Source organism: Podarcis vaucheri (assembly GCF_965113315.1).
Source record: "Podarcis vaucheri genome assembly, chromosome: 4".
NCBI classification, from domain to species: Eukaryota; Metazoa; Chordata; class Lepidosauria; order Squamata; family Lacertidae; genus Podarcis; species Podarcis vaucheri.
Window position 1 is genome coordinate 17,934,995 of NC_138762.1, and position 16,509 is coordinate 17,951,503.

Here is a 16,509-nt window from a genome sequence, read left to right on the forward strand (position 1 = left end):
AAAACACAACAAATCGCAAAGGATCTCAAACCCATTATAAGGCATGCTATATGTTTCTCCTCATTACATCTCAGACCAGTAGAAATGGATCCCATGTGACGTCTCCATACCAAACAGTTACTAAAACGAAATCTTCCAAATCCTCACTGACAAATAAAAAATCCAAGCTATCTGTAACCCCATATTTATGTGCCGTATAACCCACCAATGCCTTCTCTTGAGGCCACGGGGAATTCTAGCAATACAAATAAATAACAGTAATGATGGATGATAAAACCATCATTTAAATGCCTTGCATTTGTGATGGCTTCTGAATGCTCGGCCACATATCCTTTGTGTATCAGAATAGACAGATAATAAAATCATCATTTAAATGCCACATACTTTTAATGACTTCTGAGTGTTTGGAAATATATCCTATGTGTATTGACCCTGCAGATGATAAATGGTAAAATTATTGTTTAAATACCATTTGGGCTTAATGACTTTTTCTAGGCTTATGATACTGTCTCGGTTATATTAAGAAGGGTGGTTTTTCTTCTTCTTGTCAAGTCTTCCTCCATAGAGGGTGATCTAATCTTTCGTAATGCAATTTAAGCGAGAGTCCGTGTTCTGTTTTTGTGGCTGCTCGTTACGAATATGGTTGGAGGAAACGGAGTCCCCCAGATCCCTCTGGTGAAGCAGCTGCACTTCTGCTATATCAGGCAGAAAACAAAAGTAATTTTCCGTTGCTTTTGATCATCTTCGCCCCCCCCTGCCTTCTTTTTAATTTTTTTTTTACCATGCATTCCTGTCACTGCAAAAAGACATAAAATACCGACACAAAATTTTAAATTAACAGAATATGCCTGGGAGGAAGATCAGTAGCTCTGGTGTGTCTGATTAATGTCAAGCTTTTAAGTTTCTGCTTTCGAACAATGGGGCCGCAATTCTGCAACTGCCTCTGAGGATAAGGAATCACCAGCTTCAGTACATTGTCACTTTTACAGCAATGTTCTTTGTTTGCTGTTTCCGTTGCTGGGCTGTAGAAATAAATACATCAACATGGGAATGTATATGGCTTTGCTTTGGCATTTGCGTTTAATTAGGTTTCAAGTAGCTGTCCCGCTACAGTGGAAAGAAATTTGGCAATCACAACAATACTTTCCCTTCAGGTCTCGAGTCAGCTTCAGCGTACGACTCCCTGTAATTCGGGAAGTGGCTGTGGTTGGCTCTCTTATTTAGCAGACATCTCCACCCCTGAGTGTTAACAGAGAAGGATGGGCACCCAGAGACAAGACACTTTGAAATAAGAGCAGTTCCAAGTGGCAGCTTCCCTGGCAATGGGAAACAGGAAGTGGAGCAGGAAGTGCCTCAAAGGCGCTGCCATTTTGAACTGTGAACAGTTGCTATGTTGCCCCGGGGTGGTCCTGCTAGCCTGTTCAGCACAATCTGTAGAGGAGATCTTAGATTCCAAAATGGGTTTCTTTTAATAGATATGAACATGATACGTTGTGCTTTATTTCTCCCATTTTTCTTCTCCCACTTTCTCTCAGCGGCTTCGTTGGTCACACCTTGTCCCTTGCCTCTTACAACGTGGGCAGTGGTTTTTGTTTATTCTCTTCGTCTTTCTTCCTCCTGCCGAGTTTGGTAATTAGAACGTTGACTTAATAGTCATTGTCAGGCAACCTGATACCTGAGGCACAAAATCCAAATACCACCCATCCCCTATGGGAATGAAAACAGTATGCAAAATAACTGACAATTTTACTATCCTCCACAGTGCTCAAAAATCTATTGCCCGAGGGATACCCTCTCATCTTGCTTAATGGTGTTACCAGCCCTGATTACTGCAACTTAGAAGTGCAGTTAACTCTGTTCCAGTGCCTGATGTCAACACAGAGCTCTGATTGGCCTATTGCACCAGCCCTTTCCAGGTGTTCTGCTTGAGCACGGGAGGGAAGAAAAATGTGTAGGAGGTTGGCGACACATGCCCCACCCCAATGCCCTTGTACACATTGCCACCCCCAACCTTCACATGTTTACGTGAAGTCTTCTAAGCACATCAGCAGGGTTCCTGATCATAAAGAGGCTTCTCAGTACATTTAGTCAAACACGCACAGGTGTCTTCTTTAGACCTTCCAGCACAACCTGGGCAGCGTACCTGCCCAGTTTGCATAGGATTCTTGGGGCAGGATTCTTGTACACATAACCCCTCCTCTCCAGACACACTTTGGTCATCCCACCACGTTCTGGTGGGATGACCAAAGACAGCTCTGTGTCACAGTTCAATGGGAATGGTATCCCAAGCGGTACAGGGATCAGAGGAGAGAACAAGCTGTCAGCCCCCTGGCTTGGCAGTCTGTGTAGTCTAAAGCAGGCAAAAGAAGAAGAAGAAGAAGAAGAAGAAGAAGAAGAAGAAGAAGAAGAAGAAGAAGAAGAAGTAGTCTTGTTCTGTAACTAATGAGTGGCACTTCAAGCTAGGCGCAAAAGGTTACATTGCAGAGGCAGGGTGAGGAGCAATCATGTCCTCTTGTCTGGCACATTATCACACTAGGAAACAATTTGCTTCAGCTGAGGGACAGACCATGTCCTAAAGGTGGCATTGTATTAGCTCTCTGGGTCACCTGACTGGGTACCAAATCAACTGACAGAACTTGTAAGGCTGCCCAGGTGGTACCTCTGCATACCACCGTGCAGCCTGAGGCTCCTTCAGATGCCTCAGTGGTGCAGGAACTTGGTGTGGCGATCACACAGGGTCCTCAGACGTTTCACCGTCTATTGATCCCTGTGCCACCACTTTATTTCTCGCTGCCACCACCCAGGCCCTACCTGGTACAATACTGAGTCCAGTCAGGGTTAAATTGGAACATAAACTTCTGTTTATTTATTGCAGTTTAACAAGCGTGTGGTTCCATAAACAGTCTCAGTCAATTACAATCATGGGGTGCCTATCCAGACCTATAACTTCCGCTCCCTGCTCTCACTCACTAAACCACCTCTCAGATATTTACTCGTCTTCCTAGCTCCTACCTGTTCCTGACTCAGCTTATTTCGCTACACTAACTCAACCTACCCACAAACTCTATCCCAATTCACTCCCACTCCAACCAACCTCCCGACGAACTCCTCCCTTTGCCGCTCCCAGAGCTGGTTTTATAGTCCCTCTGACTCCACCCGCCTGGGTTCTGATTGGGTAACCTGTTTAACTATTTCCCCTCCAGCACTCTCATATGTTAACATCACACTTGGCCTCTGGGAATTCCAGTTTGCCACCTTGCCCTCACCCACCACCATCTTGCTCTGTTCATCATGGGCTCTGTTCATATTTCAGTGTCTCTGTGTCCTTTTTGGAAATGCCCCAGAGCAAGCATAATTGGATCTCGTCTCATGAAATGCTGAAATGATTACATGCCTTCTGGACTCTTATTTCTCACAGGGCAGATGTTACAACATTGGTCTCCTTAATTAACAGCACCTTCTATTTCTTCTTCTTTTCTTCTTAGGTGTGAACAGAAAGATTGTCTATTCCCTAGCAGATTCTTCAGGCGGCTTTTTCTCTGTGGACAAATCCTCGGGAATCATCATCTTGGAGCATCCATTGGATAGAGAACTCCAGCCATCGTATAATGTCACTGTCAAAGCCACAGACCAGAGCATTGTGCAGACCCTGTCCTCGTTCGCCACGGTGACCATTACGGTTCTAGACATTAACGACAACCCTCCTGTCTTTGAGAGGAGAGACTACCTTGTTTCAGTGCCTGAGGACACCTCGCCCAATGCTGAAGTTCTCTCCGTTTTTGCCACAAGCAAAGACATTGGTACAAATGCAGAGATCACCTACATCATCAGGTCTGGGAATGAAAAGGGGAAATTCAGGATCAATTCAAAGACAGGTATGTAAGGGAGGGAAAGTGTCATTAAAAAGTATTTAAATTTCAGGAAAGGAAAAGGAGACATAACAGGAGCAGCAGAAGACTGGTTGTGTTGTGTGTGGTGTTGTTGTTGTTTAGTTGTTTAGTCGTGTCCGACTCTTTGTGACCCCATGGACCAGAGCAAGCCAGGCACTCCAGTCTTCCACTGCCTCCCGCAGTTTGGTCAAACTCATGCTGGTAGCTTCGAGAACACTGTCCAACCATCTCAGCCTCTGTTGTGCCCTTCTCCTTTCCCAACATCAGGGTCTTTTCCAGGGAGTCTTCTCTTCTCATGAGGTGGCCAAAGTATTGGCGCCTCAGCTTCAGGATCTGTCCTTCCAGTGAGCACTCACACCTGATTTCCTTCAGAATAGATAGGTTTGATCTTCTTGCAGTCCATGGGACTCTCAAGAGTCTCCCCCAGCACCATAATTCAAAAGCATCCATTCTTTGGCGATCAGCCTTCTTTATGGTCCAGCTCTCATTTCTATACATCACTACTGGGAAAACCATAGCTTTAACTATACGGACCTTTGTTGGCAAGGTGATGTCTCTGCTTTTTAAAATGCTGTCTAGGTTTGTCATTGCTTTTCTCCCAAGAAGCAGGCGTTTTTTAATTTTGTGACTGCTGTCACCATCTGCAGTGATCATGGAGCCCAAGTGTGTATTACTTTGATCATATTCACATGCTTTTGTAAAGTACTCTTTGCAACAATCCTATAAAGTACCCTACTAATATTACTGTTATCATATGACATATGGGTGGAACTGGCATTGACCAATGATGGTTCATGGTGTATCAACATTCAAAATGCAAACTTTTTGGCATGTAGCACATGCTAGAGATCAAGGATAAGTTTGTTCTGCATTTTTAAGTGAACCAACCTTAATTTGCATCTCCTGAACTAATCTGCCAGTTGGAACATCAATTATCCTCTGGATTTCATACTTCTCTGGATCGCCTGATAACAGTTCTTGGCTCAAAAAACATAACAAAGTACATTTTTAAAAGCATAACAGGCTGGAATGTGTTCAGAAATAGGTACATGGAGATAAAATGTGCATCTAAATGCTTTTCTGTGGTAATACTATCACGGAGAGCCATTGTGAGGTAGTGGTTAAAGTGTTGCACTAGGATCTAGGAGACCAGGTTTTAACTCTCCCAATACATTATGCAATCTCATCAATTGCCCATAGGCTTCAGTATAATTGTCCAAAGTCAAGGTGTTTAAATCATGCACTGAAACAACATAAATACTTGGAATTATAAAAAGTAGGTATACTGACATACAGAACCAGTCTTACAGAAGGCCAGATAATGCTTACCCCTTTAGTTTCTAGTTTCAGTATATACATCCTAGTGAGGAGGATAATTATTTTCAAAAAATCCTTAAGAAGCCATAGGGCAGCATAACAACATGTGCCTACCACCATCAGTCAGAAGTTAACACAACAATGTAGTTAATTGTGAACACAATGGAAAATCTCCCCACACCTATAAAACACCTGGGTGAAGATGAAGCCATTTCTGAGAAACTTTCGACTAGACAGAGGAAAAGAAATTAATAACACCGTAATTCAAATAGCCACAGTGACCAATGATTAAAATAACTGACAATTCAATGCTATACATTTAGCATACAAATGCAGTATAAACTATAATATAGGACACAAGTTTCATTCTTTGTTCAATCCACCTGGCATAGAGGCCTTCAAGGTGAAAATCTCAATTTCCTTTTCCTTTTTTTTTTTTTTTTTTAGAATCCAGGGACATCAGTAAGCTGTCAGTGACTTAATCATACCTCTGTCAGGTCAAACAGCAAAGAGTAAAATGGACTTGCCAGTTAATCCTTACTGAAATCAGCAGATAGCAGTGCTTAGGAAAAACTGAAAATGCATTGTGAAATCCTTTCAGGTTTTGTCTTTTCATCCTTCAGCCAACTTTGCTGGCCTACATTTCCCCTCACTTTGGGAAGGTGTAATTGACCAGGTTCATACCTTCAGGCTCATGGCAGCTGAATCTGTCGATTTTGGCTTCTCTCATTAAGTTTGGCTCACCTCGTTTCAAGATCTGTTTGAAATCGTTTTTAAAGTTCACATGAAAATTTGTCACATCTCCACGAACACAGACATTTTTCTTTGTAGTTTTGTGTAATACACACCTTTTACCTAATATACACATGTTTGTGTAATATATACTTGATCTATTATTTCACTTTAACAATAAAAACATAAATAAATTAAGGCCAGTGCAGATACAGACTGAGATAACCACCTCCACTTGAAAGGCTTGTTGCAAAAGGAAGGTCTACAATAGGAAGAATAACAGTAGTTTCCCCCAATAGTGCATCTTCGTATGTTATTTTCGCTAACGTGCATTTTTGTGCACAATTCTCCTAATGTACACAAATTCATACACAACTTTTGGCTGGAGAACTGTATCGCAAAATACAAAGAAGTGTGGATTCTGAAGGAAAGCTGCATTTTATTTTTTATTTTTTTGCGTTTTGGTACAGGAAATGTGGATTTGGGTCACATTAAAATGTGAAGCAAACCAATTTTTCCTCCCCGTCTTCTTCTGGGTCCTACAGAACCGTGTACTCAATTTGTCAATATTCAGCCACCCTATTATAGTTACCAAAGCAAGAGAAAGGGAGAAATAGCCCTTGACCCACATACAGGGGGGATTCCAGAAAACCTAGTTTGGTGCAGTAAATTATTTATTATTGATTTTATTTAAAACACTTCTGTCCTGACCTTCAGAACTGTCAGGGTGGCTTGTAATAATTCATAAAGCACCTGTTTGCAGCTGTAAAAGGCAGCGCTGAACATTATCAGAGCAGAAGTTTAAAAACGCATTAAGAGATTAAAAACCCAGGTTAATGAAAAGGTTATATGACAGGCACCAAGGGACGCGGGTGGCGCTGTGGGTTAAACCACCGAGCCTAGGACTTGCCGATCAGAAGGTTGGCGGTTTGAATCCCTGCAACGGGGTGAGCTCCCGTTGCTCGGTCCCTGCTCCTGCCAACCTAGCAGTTCGAAAGCACGTCAAAATGCAAGTAGATAAATAGGTACCACTCTGGTGGGAAGGTAAACAACGTTTCCGTGCACTGCTCTGGTTCGCCAGAAGCGGCTTAGTCATGCTGGCCACATGACCCGGAAGCTGTACGCCGGCTCCCTCGGCCAATAAAGCGAGATGAGCGCCGCAACCCCAGAGTCGGTCACGACTGGACCTAATGGTCAGGGGTCCCTTTACCTTTACTTGACAGGCACCAGGTGAGCTTGCCTGGGAAGAGAGTTCCACAAGCATGGTGCCACAACCCAAAAAGGTTTCCCCCGCTTCTGATAGTGTGGGCACCAGTAGGAGGGTCTCCACGGATGATCACATGAGAGGAGGTGTCCCCCTCATGCCAGGTTGCAAGCTGTTTGAAAGATAAGCACCAGCACTTTGAGAAATTTGAAAAATGTCTTCACTTGTCTCCAGAAAGTACAAACAGCAGGCCATAACCACATATTGTAGCTGTGAATCCCATTGGTTTGGGCAAGTGCCCTTTCTTCATCAGATCAAGATATACCAAGGAGTGACAACCTTTTGCTTCTCCTGGCAAATTATTTCCACATGTCTATAGGATCTGTCTTTTCCTTTTGAGAACCATTGGCCTAAAATAATGAGTTGATCTTTCTCTATATTCCTCCGTCTGGCAGTTCCTCTCTTCCCTTGGTCATGAAAACTCATTTCTTACCCTGAAGTGTGTGGTTTTATTTTTTAAAAAAATGCTCCTCAAGTGCACCTTAAGGTTTATTATTTAGGAGAGCTTAATGGCATTAGCATATCAACACCCCTGGAATGGGTACGGAAAATAATGGTTAAAGCTGTATTTTACAATGAAGGCAAGAAGATAAATCAATAAAATAGCCGGGGTGACGTTTAATCACCAGAGAAGGAGGGGGGAAAGCATTTATTATGCATTAATGTGTGACAGCTCCCTTATCAGCAGCTCGGTGGCAGAAACTGAAATTCCAGGCTGTCTTATAATTATGTAAAATGCCCGATTGAGGCTTTTAAAAGGAAATCTCCTTATCCATGGACCAGTGACAAATGGATGCTTTGTGCTGGTGCATGTCTGTCCTCACAGAGGGCTTCTTTCTGAGGTTGGATGGAGTGCCAACTTGCATAAAATGTTGTGGGGGGCCAGGTAAGCCCCGTCCCACATAATCGATCACATGATGTGGTGCGCACACACAATTTGAATGGGAATGTCCATCAACATTGTGGGAGCCCGGCCTCCTCAAATATTTTATTGTGGGGGCCAAAGCCCCCGTGGCCGCTAGGAGTTGGCTCCTATGACATCCACCTGAATACGTCAGGGCTTTTGTCAGCAGTTGTCCATTGCCTGTCTGCACAGTTGAGTCATAAACTCAGATTGGCTGGTCAATTGCCCATTTTGTGCTGTGAATCTGAGGATGTCTCAAAGAGGGGTGAGGTCAGAAGTCTTTCTGTGACAGTTCTTTTGGTTCCGGTTCTTATATTACTGTACTTTAAGATAGGGAATTCTGCATAAACCTCGTGCCCAGCTCATCCTTACATGAGGATTTAGAAGCTATTTGCAGGCTGCCTACCCTGGTTGGCTTCTGTGAGAATAGGATGCTTGGATAGATGGGTCTTTGGCCTGATCCAACAGGAGTATTCTTATGTCCTTAACCATGGTTAATAGTATCTCTGATTTCTGCAAAAGAAAAATTTAATACATAATTTTTTATTAGTTTTTTAACATATCATTTTCAACAGTAATTAAACATACTTTTAGATCTTATTCAATTTTTTTTACTTCCAACAATCCTGTCTGAAAATTTTCCAATCTAATCACTTAGTATGCATTTCTTGTCTTCCCTATTACATTTCAAACTCATAACCAATATCTCTGTATCTCTATCTTTTTCTACTTTGTAACACTTCGTATATTTCTCCTTACAAAACTTCTTGTAGTCCTACTAGTGTAATTTGTTGATTGCAGTTGATCTTCAAATAATTCATATACTTCTTCCACTCTTCTGTAAATCTCTGGTCCCGCAGGTTTCAAATCCTTCCTATCATTTGTCCAATTCTGCATAGTCCATTAATTTCATCTGCCATTCTTCTTTCGTCGGAATTTCTTCTCGTTTCCATTTCTGGGCTAACAATACTCTTGCTGCAGTTGTTGCATATAAAAACAATTTAACATCTTGGCTAGATTTCTGCAATTTTTACAGGCTTCTTACAAAACAAGGAAAGGTATATCAGAACTGGTCCTCATGTAGCCTGGCCTCTTCTGCAGTCACTGGAGTCGCGAACATCAGTATTCAAAATCTGCTTGTGTGTCCTTAGTGTTGTGCTTTACTGAAATTCTCTCTTCCGTCTCCAAGGGTCCATATCTGTAATTGAACCTCTGGACTATGAAACATGCAAGGACTTCTTCCTAGTCATCGAAGCCAAAGATGGGGGCAGCCCGGCGCTAAGCGCCGTGGCAACAGTGAATATAAATGTGACAGACGTTAATGATAACGCTCCGAGATTTAGCCAAGAAGTCTACAGTTCCGTCATCAGCGAGGATGCCTCAGTAGGCGATTCATTGATAACGGTGAGTTGCGAAACGTTTACCATATTGATACGCCAGCTTGGAGCCAGTATAACCAAATCCTTGCCTAAGTTTCCATGAAGTGTTTCTTTGTGTATTTTATTGGTGGGTAATTTCAATAACTTCAGAAGTGCATCAGAACCGCTGGCAGGGATTCTGTTTCTTGTCAGGAGTCACTAAGACAAGATCTTGAGGGGTCCCTAATATATATCCTGGAGCCCCTTTTGGGCAAGTCTGCAAGGAGATGGCTGAAACTGTTGCATTACCACCACCCGCGAGACATAACTCCTCCCACTCAGTGCATTACTTTTACCATTCGGGTTATAAATACTCCAGAGTCGTGCCTGTCACGGTCTGGGTAAAGACCTGGTTTGCCTATGTCGTTCTCTCCATAAGTGGAGACAGGGCTCCTTTTTACTGCAAAAATGGAGTAAACCAAAATGTGTTTACTGGTCTTCTGCTGATATATTTTAAATTGAGTTTCCAAACTCTTTCCAGCCTCTAGTCATATCTGGTCACCACCCTCTAGCCCACTGATGCAAAATACAAACCTCACTTTCAGTGCTTTCTAAAGGACCAGCCTTTAGTTTTTCATAATTCATTCCAGACATTTGCATCCTGCCTTCTGTTGGAACATCAGAGTTGTGAGCACTAACTTTAAGAAAAATGAATTCTGCAGCTAAAATAAATGATTGCAAAAGATAGATACAGATGCGCGCACACACACTATATATATATGAATGAAACAGTACAGGTTTCTGATTTAGGCTACAATCTTATGTGGTTTGCCTGGGAGTAAGCCTCATTTAATTCAGTGGGGCTTACTTTTGAATGGGTGTGAAAATGCACTATTAAAATATAAGGAATCAGATCTTTACAAAATAATAACGGTATAAGTGTTGGCAACTCATAGGGGAAGGAGCACCTTTCATACAAATTTTCCAGTCTCTCGGCACATCTCATTCCTAGGCCTGTCTGGGCCTCCCGCAAGATCTGACACATCATTTCCTTCTGTGCTTCAATCTAAGTCTGCAGAACTTTGTGACCTGACTGCTCCGGTTCCATGCCCCGGAACTGTCAAGCACCTAACAAAAATGTTCTTGTTGAGCATTAATAGCAAGGAGCAGCAGCGTTATATTCCCTAAGCATGCATAGATTTCATCCCTTTTGTAGTAGCGCTGAAGTCTCGTGCTGAGGAAATACAAGCCATTTTATGCATTGGAATGGTGTTATTTAATAAAGTGTGTAAGCATGTGTATCTAGTGAATCATTGTGCCATGGAATTTGTTTATGCATGAATCCGTATTTCTCACTTTCGTTTCTTCCTCCCTACCCCCATTCTCCAAAAAGCTGATAGCTGAAGACCTTGACAGTCCTCCCAATGGGCAGATCCATTTTTCCATAATCAATGGAGATCGGAACAATGAGTTTTCAATTGATCCTAGCTTGGGACTTATAAAGGTTAAGAAGAGATTGGACCGAGAAAGGGTAAGGCCACCTCAGATTTATTGCTTTTCCACTTCTTTGGAAACACAATATTTTCACATGCTAGCTTTGCTTACGACTATGGGCATCAGTGTTTAAATGTCCCTCTTGCAACAGTATAATTATCACAAGAAAATACTCCAGAATTTATATATCTTGTTTTTGATCAGCCCCAATGTACCAATGCCTTTTTAAAGCGTTTAGCAAGCTTTGACATCACTTGTTTCCAATAGTGTTTGAAAACTCCGTTGAAAAAGATTTTCAGAAGAAGAAACTACAGTGGTTAATATAAGAGATCCTGGGGAAAGGCCACTTCACATGCAGGAAGTGCTTGATTCAACCCATGGTATCTCCAGGGAGGGCTGGGAATCTGCCACATCTGAAACCCTGGGGAGCTACTTCCAGTCAGTGTTGACAGTACTGAGCCTAGATAGACCAATGGCCTGTATTGATACAAGGCAACTTTCTTTGTAACTCTAAGGCGGAGATGACCAACATATTGCCCTCAAGACGTCCATCAGCCTTAGCTAGCTTGGTCGGAGGTCAGGAATGGAGATTAGCTGTGGACCAGTGTTTCACAAGCATGGGTCTCCAGCAGTTTTTGGACTACAGCTCCCATTATCCCTAGCTAGCCGGACCAGTGGTCAGGGATGGTGGGAACTGTAGTTCAAAAACAGTTCAAAGACACCCAAGTTTGGGAAACACTGCTGGAGACCAACAACTTCTGGAGGGCACTATATTGTCTACCCCTGCTCTAAGAGCTACAGTTTCCGAGATCGAAAGAAGAGTGTGTGGCATTCCCAAACTACAAATCCCAGGGGTCCTCAGCTTCTGTTAGCTTTTCCTGTGGGAAGATGAGCCTACAGGGTTAGCTGACAGCAGAAGGGAGGGACAAACACAATAAAAGGGGCACAAAGACCCTGGGGATAATAGAATCCAGTGTTGCCAGTAGGATTTACAGGCCCCAGGACAGATGGGAATAAATGAGTTTGGCCTCTGGTCTCCGAAGCGTATGAAAGAAGCAACACTCTGTCCTGTCCTGGTGCACAGAGCAAGTCGGGTCAGGAGTTGCAGAACCAAGGAGAGCTCTGAGGGAAGGTCATATGCTGGAGATGTGCAGCTTGCCAGCACACACACACACCCCCTCTCCATTTCATGACTGTCTTCACCAGTAAGAAGAATGCCCAAATGGGGTAGTGTCTAAAGGACAATTATACACATCTGTGTATAATCTATATACATGCCGTGCCAAAACTCAGCCCAATTCAATGTGCTCATGTTAAACACCAGTGTGAACCTGGTTTGGAATTAGACTGGGATTCCGGTTTCGGTATGGCAGCATGACTCGGATCCCAAGTATCTGAAAGACCACCTCCATCCCTTCAGTCACTCTTGGGAGCAGCATCCTCTTGGTAGCTCTGCCACCCTCAGAAGTGGGGGAATCGTGGCCTGGGAGAGGGATTTCTCTGTGGCAGCCCCTAAAATGTGGAACCCCCTCCCCACAAAGTTGCATCTAGCACCTTCATTATATAGCTTCCTTCCTATGCTAAAGGCATACCACTTTCCCCCAGCTTTCGATAGTTAGGAATGGGACCCACCTCTTTTGTCCTGTTTAATCTGCGTTGGGCTGCTTTTGTTTGGAATTGTGTTACTGGTTTTTTTATAATTGTGTATGAACTGTTTTGCTTGTTTTTCATTGCCTGATTATACTGTTAGAATGGGGAATGGCGGGTAAAATATATTACAAATACATACATATAGCACCAGCAATGGAACAGTACATTCCACCATCTCAGTCTTCTGCATGTGTCTAGACTAGGGGTCTTTGGAATGCACAAACACTTTTTCCTCAAAGAAACCACGGATTCTCTGTTGCAGTGTGCCATGCAGTTGTTTGATTTTTTTAAGTGACACTGCTTTATTAATTGTGGAAAACAGAAGTAAATTCTGCTTGGTTTTTCCCAGCAAACAAGGTAATGTCAGAGGTACTAAATTCCACAAGCAAACAGGTGTTTTTTAAAATAATAAATAATTAAAATAAAAACCTCCTCTTGGAAAATAATTCTGTTTGCCTCAAGGCTGCTTAATGCAAAAGAAAACATCCTGCCCATATTAGCATGTGAGCTGGATAAAGCTGTCAATATTTGGAATCACCATTGCAGATAGTTTGCCAGCGGAATGCAGGAGAAGCAGAGGGTCTGTGGATTTATTGCCCTCTGTAGACCGTAGGAAAAATAATCTTGAGAAAGAAGTAGCCGTCCTGGAGTTTTGCTGGATCAGGTGGGAGTTCAGCAAACACTGAATCCCACGGACAGGTCCCATTGCTCTGAATGAAATCGGCAAAAGTTGCAATTCCTAGGTAAAGGTAAAGGGACTCCTGACCATTAGGTCCAGTCATGGCTGACTCTGGGGTTGCGGCACTCAGCTCGCTTTATTGGCTGAGGGAGCTGGCGTACAGCTTCCGGGTCATGTGGCCAGCATGACTAAGCCGCTTCTGGAGAACCAGAGCAGCTCACGGAAACGCCGTTTACCTTCCTGTCAGAGCGGTACCTATTTATCTACTTGCACTTCGTGCTTTCGAACTGCTAGGTTGGCAGGAGCAGGGACCGAGCAACGGGAGCTCACCCCGTCGCGGGGATTTGAACCACCGACCTTCTGATCTGATCAGCAAGTCCTAGGCTCTGTGGTTTAACCCACAGCACCACCCGCATCCTAATCACTATTCACAATTTCTAATCATATGCCTAAATTCCAAATTGCATATTACAGGGAGATGCCCAAGTGCTGGCAACTCACATCATATTTCCCAGGTTACGTACAATAACAGGGGAAAGAGACATCAGCAAGCAAGCAATTTTACTACCACCCCACCGCTCTGCTTCTCTGATGGCCATGCTAACCCGGTGTGGGGAGAGAACCTTCTCCAGGCTAAAGGACATATTCCATTCTGGGCAACCTTCCGAGGAAACCCTCCAGGCAGTGGCGTAGCGTGGGGGGTGCAGGGGGGCCGGCCGCACCGGGCGCAACATCTGGGGGTTAGGGTTAGGGGGTGCAAATCCACGGGTTAGGGGACGCAAATTACTTGCCTTGCCCCGGGTGCTGACAACCCACGCTACGCCACTGCCTCCAGGAGGTGGGCGGGGCCAGAGGCAAAACTGGGCGGGGCAACTAACCCATTTACACAGCCCTCTCTGTCCTCCATACAGGCAAGCTGGAGGCATTAACAGAGGTCAAGGATACATTCCAGCCGGATGAAACCTCTTAGGGTATTAAGCGGTCCCAGTGAGAGGTGTGGCCTAGCCCAAGGGACAGATAGAGAAGCCTGGAGGGTCACAACTGGCCCTCCCCTCCCTGAATGGCATTGGGGTGGTTCTCCTTAGTGCATAGTTCATTTATTATTATTATTATTATTATTATTATTATTATTATTATTATTATTATTATTATTATTTATACCCTGCCCTCCCCAGCCAGAGTCAGGCTCAGGGCTGCTAACACCAATAAAATCACCGTAAAAACATAATAGGGGGGAAAGAGATAGGGGGGGGGGGAACCAATTTAAAATACAGGTTAAAATGCAATTTGAAATGCAGCCTCATTTTAAAATAGCCGATAAATCAAGACCATAAGGGGAGGGAAACAGAAGGGTCAGACTGAGTCCAAACCAAAGGCCAGGCTAATGAAGCTAATGGGGTTTAGCTTTCAAATAAATACAGATAGGATAGTACTGCGCCTTTGACTATCTCTCGATTGCAACCTCTCAGAGTTTGAATGCTCCTTCTTCTTAAAACAAAACAAAAAATAGGCCCCTGCGTGTGAAAGCTAGCACTCCAGGCAGAAGAGGAGGATCTGTTAGATTTGCATATACAGGGAAATGTACGTTTGTTGGTTATATATGAGGGCATCTAAAAAATGTGACTTTCCCTGGCATTCTGCAGTCCCAGAGAGGGCCTTGCACTTTTTCTGCATATATGACTGGTAAGAACCCAAGAATGCAAGTTCCGGTTTCACAAGTGCCTTTGAGTGGCGTGATGACTGCCACTGCTCACAGGATTGGGCTCAAGGCTTCAGCTTTTAACCAAAGGGGCACTCAGGCTGGTAGCTATGCTGGATGTGGTTTTTAGTAACGCCTTTTGAAATCCATTCCTGTGCCTAAGTTTATTTCTGACGCTTATGAAGCTTAAAATTGCTTCCTGTGCACAACTTATAGTTAAATTTATAATGGCTGGTACTAGATTTCTTATGCAAGGAGCTGTATTGTTTATTTTTTTTAAGTGTCCCATTATCTGCAGCTTGTATCATCTGGCGCAGTAATTTTGATGCCACAGAGCCATTATGGTTATGGATTGCCTTATTTTAGAAAGCAGAATCTGAGATGCACTGCAGCAGTAAACATGGAAACACAGATATATAAAGGCCAGAGAATGCAATGAGGCCTTGTGTTAGAATACATGGCGTGCAATAAAAGTTTCTAAGGAACACATGAATCAGCATAAGGTGGTAGCGTGGACTGTACCACTTCAGTTTTCTGGTGGGGTATGTGATTCTTAATACTCACCCCCACAGGGCAGACAGGTGGGCAATCCTCATATGAAGAGTTCATTTTTTTATTATGTATATATGTATTACATTGGCTATTTGAGGACTGTGCATTATCCAATCAACAGCTGTTTTGGCACTGGGTTTTTTAAATAAATAAATAAATAAAATCTGCATGATCTTCCTGTGAGTATGGCCTAAAACAGGAATGAGCATGTTGTTGACACAGCGCCACGCTGCCAATCCATTTTGGGTATATTAAAATTTGCATGCCAATTCAGAGTGAGGACTGTGTTTCTCCTTAACACAACAATATTTTTTTTTTACAATCGTCCCCAAATTACTGAAAGAGCGAATGTTTTTCTCAACTGACAAAAGCTTTAGAGAGACGCTGTCCCTTTTCTGAATAAGCCAACTCCACACTGTTATCTGCTTCCCTGGAGGTGCTTTTGTTGTTGTTGTTGTTTTACACAGAGGACCAATCAGACAGATGAATTTGCCACCTGGCTCATTAAATGGCACAGTCTCTATTCTGTCACCACAAAATTCCACCCATCCATTGCTACCTCATTCAGTTCCACACGCAAACCTATGCAGATAGTAGCAAATCCAAGGTGGAATTTCGAAGGCTTTTCAAGCTGATTTAAAGATTTAATGTATTATTATTATTATTTTGCAGGTTTCTGGATACTCGTTAGTCATACAGGCAAGAGACAGTGGGACTCCTCCTCTGTCGGCGTCTGTGACGGTCAACGTTGATATTTCTGACGTGAACGATAACAGCCCTGTATTTACACCTGCCAACTATACAGCTGTGATTCAAGTAAGTTTGGTCCTGAACATCAGAAAGAAAATCTCCAGTCCTAATCTGATGCTTTAGGTACGATTTAAGTAGCTTATCAGCACTGAATTATCTCTTCTGCCCCTACCCCCCTGGAAAGGATAAGAACATTATTCCTTAGGTCTGTAACAGGTCT

General features: G+C 43.2%; 1 protein-coding gene across 10 annotated transcripts in view; it reads left to right on the forward strand.

The window, feature by feature from the left end:
- Window positions 1-16,509, forward strand: part of FAT3 (FAT atypical cadherin 3) — a 460,237-nt gene that overhangs the window by 398,094 nt on the left and 45,634 nt on the right. For all 10 annotated transcript variants that reach the window (XM_082218934.1, XM_082218933.1, XM_082218936.1 and 7 more), the window contains 4 exons: window positions 3,486-3,875; window positions 9,297-9,511; window positions 10,859-10,996; window positions 16,212-16,355. In XM_082218934.1, the coding sequence (XP_082075060.1) occupies window positions 3,486-3,875; window positions 9,297-9,511; window positions 10,859-10,996; window positions 16,212-16,355 (887 nt within the window). The remainder of the gene's footprint in view (window positions 1-3,485; window positions 3,876-9,296; window positions 9,512-10,858; window positions 10,997-16,211; window positions 16,356-16,509) is intronic.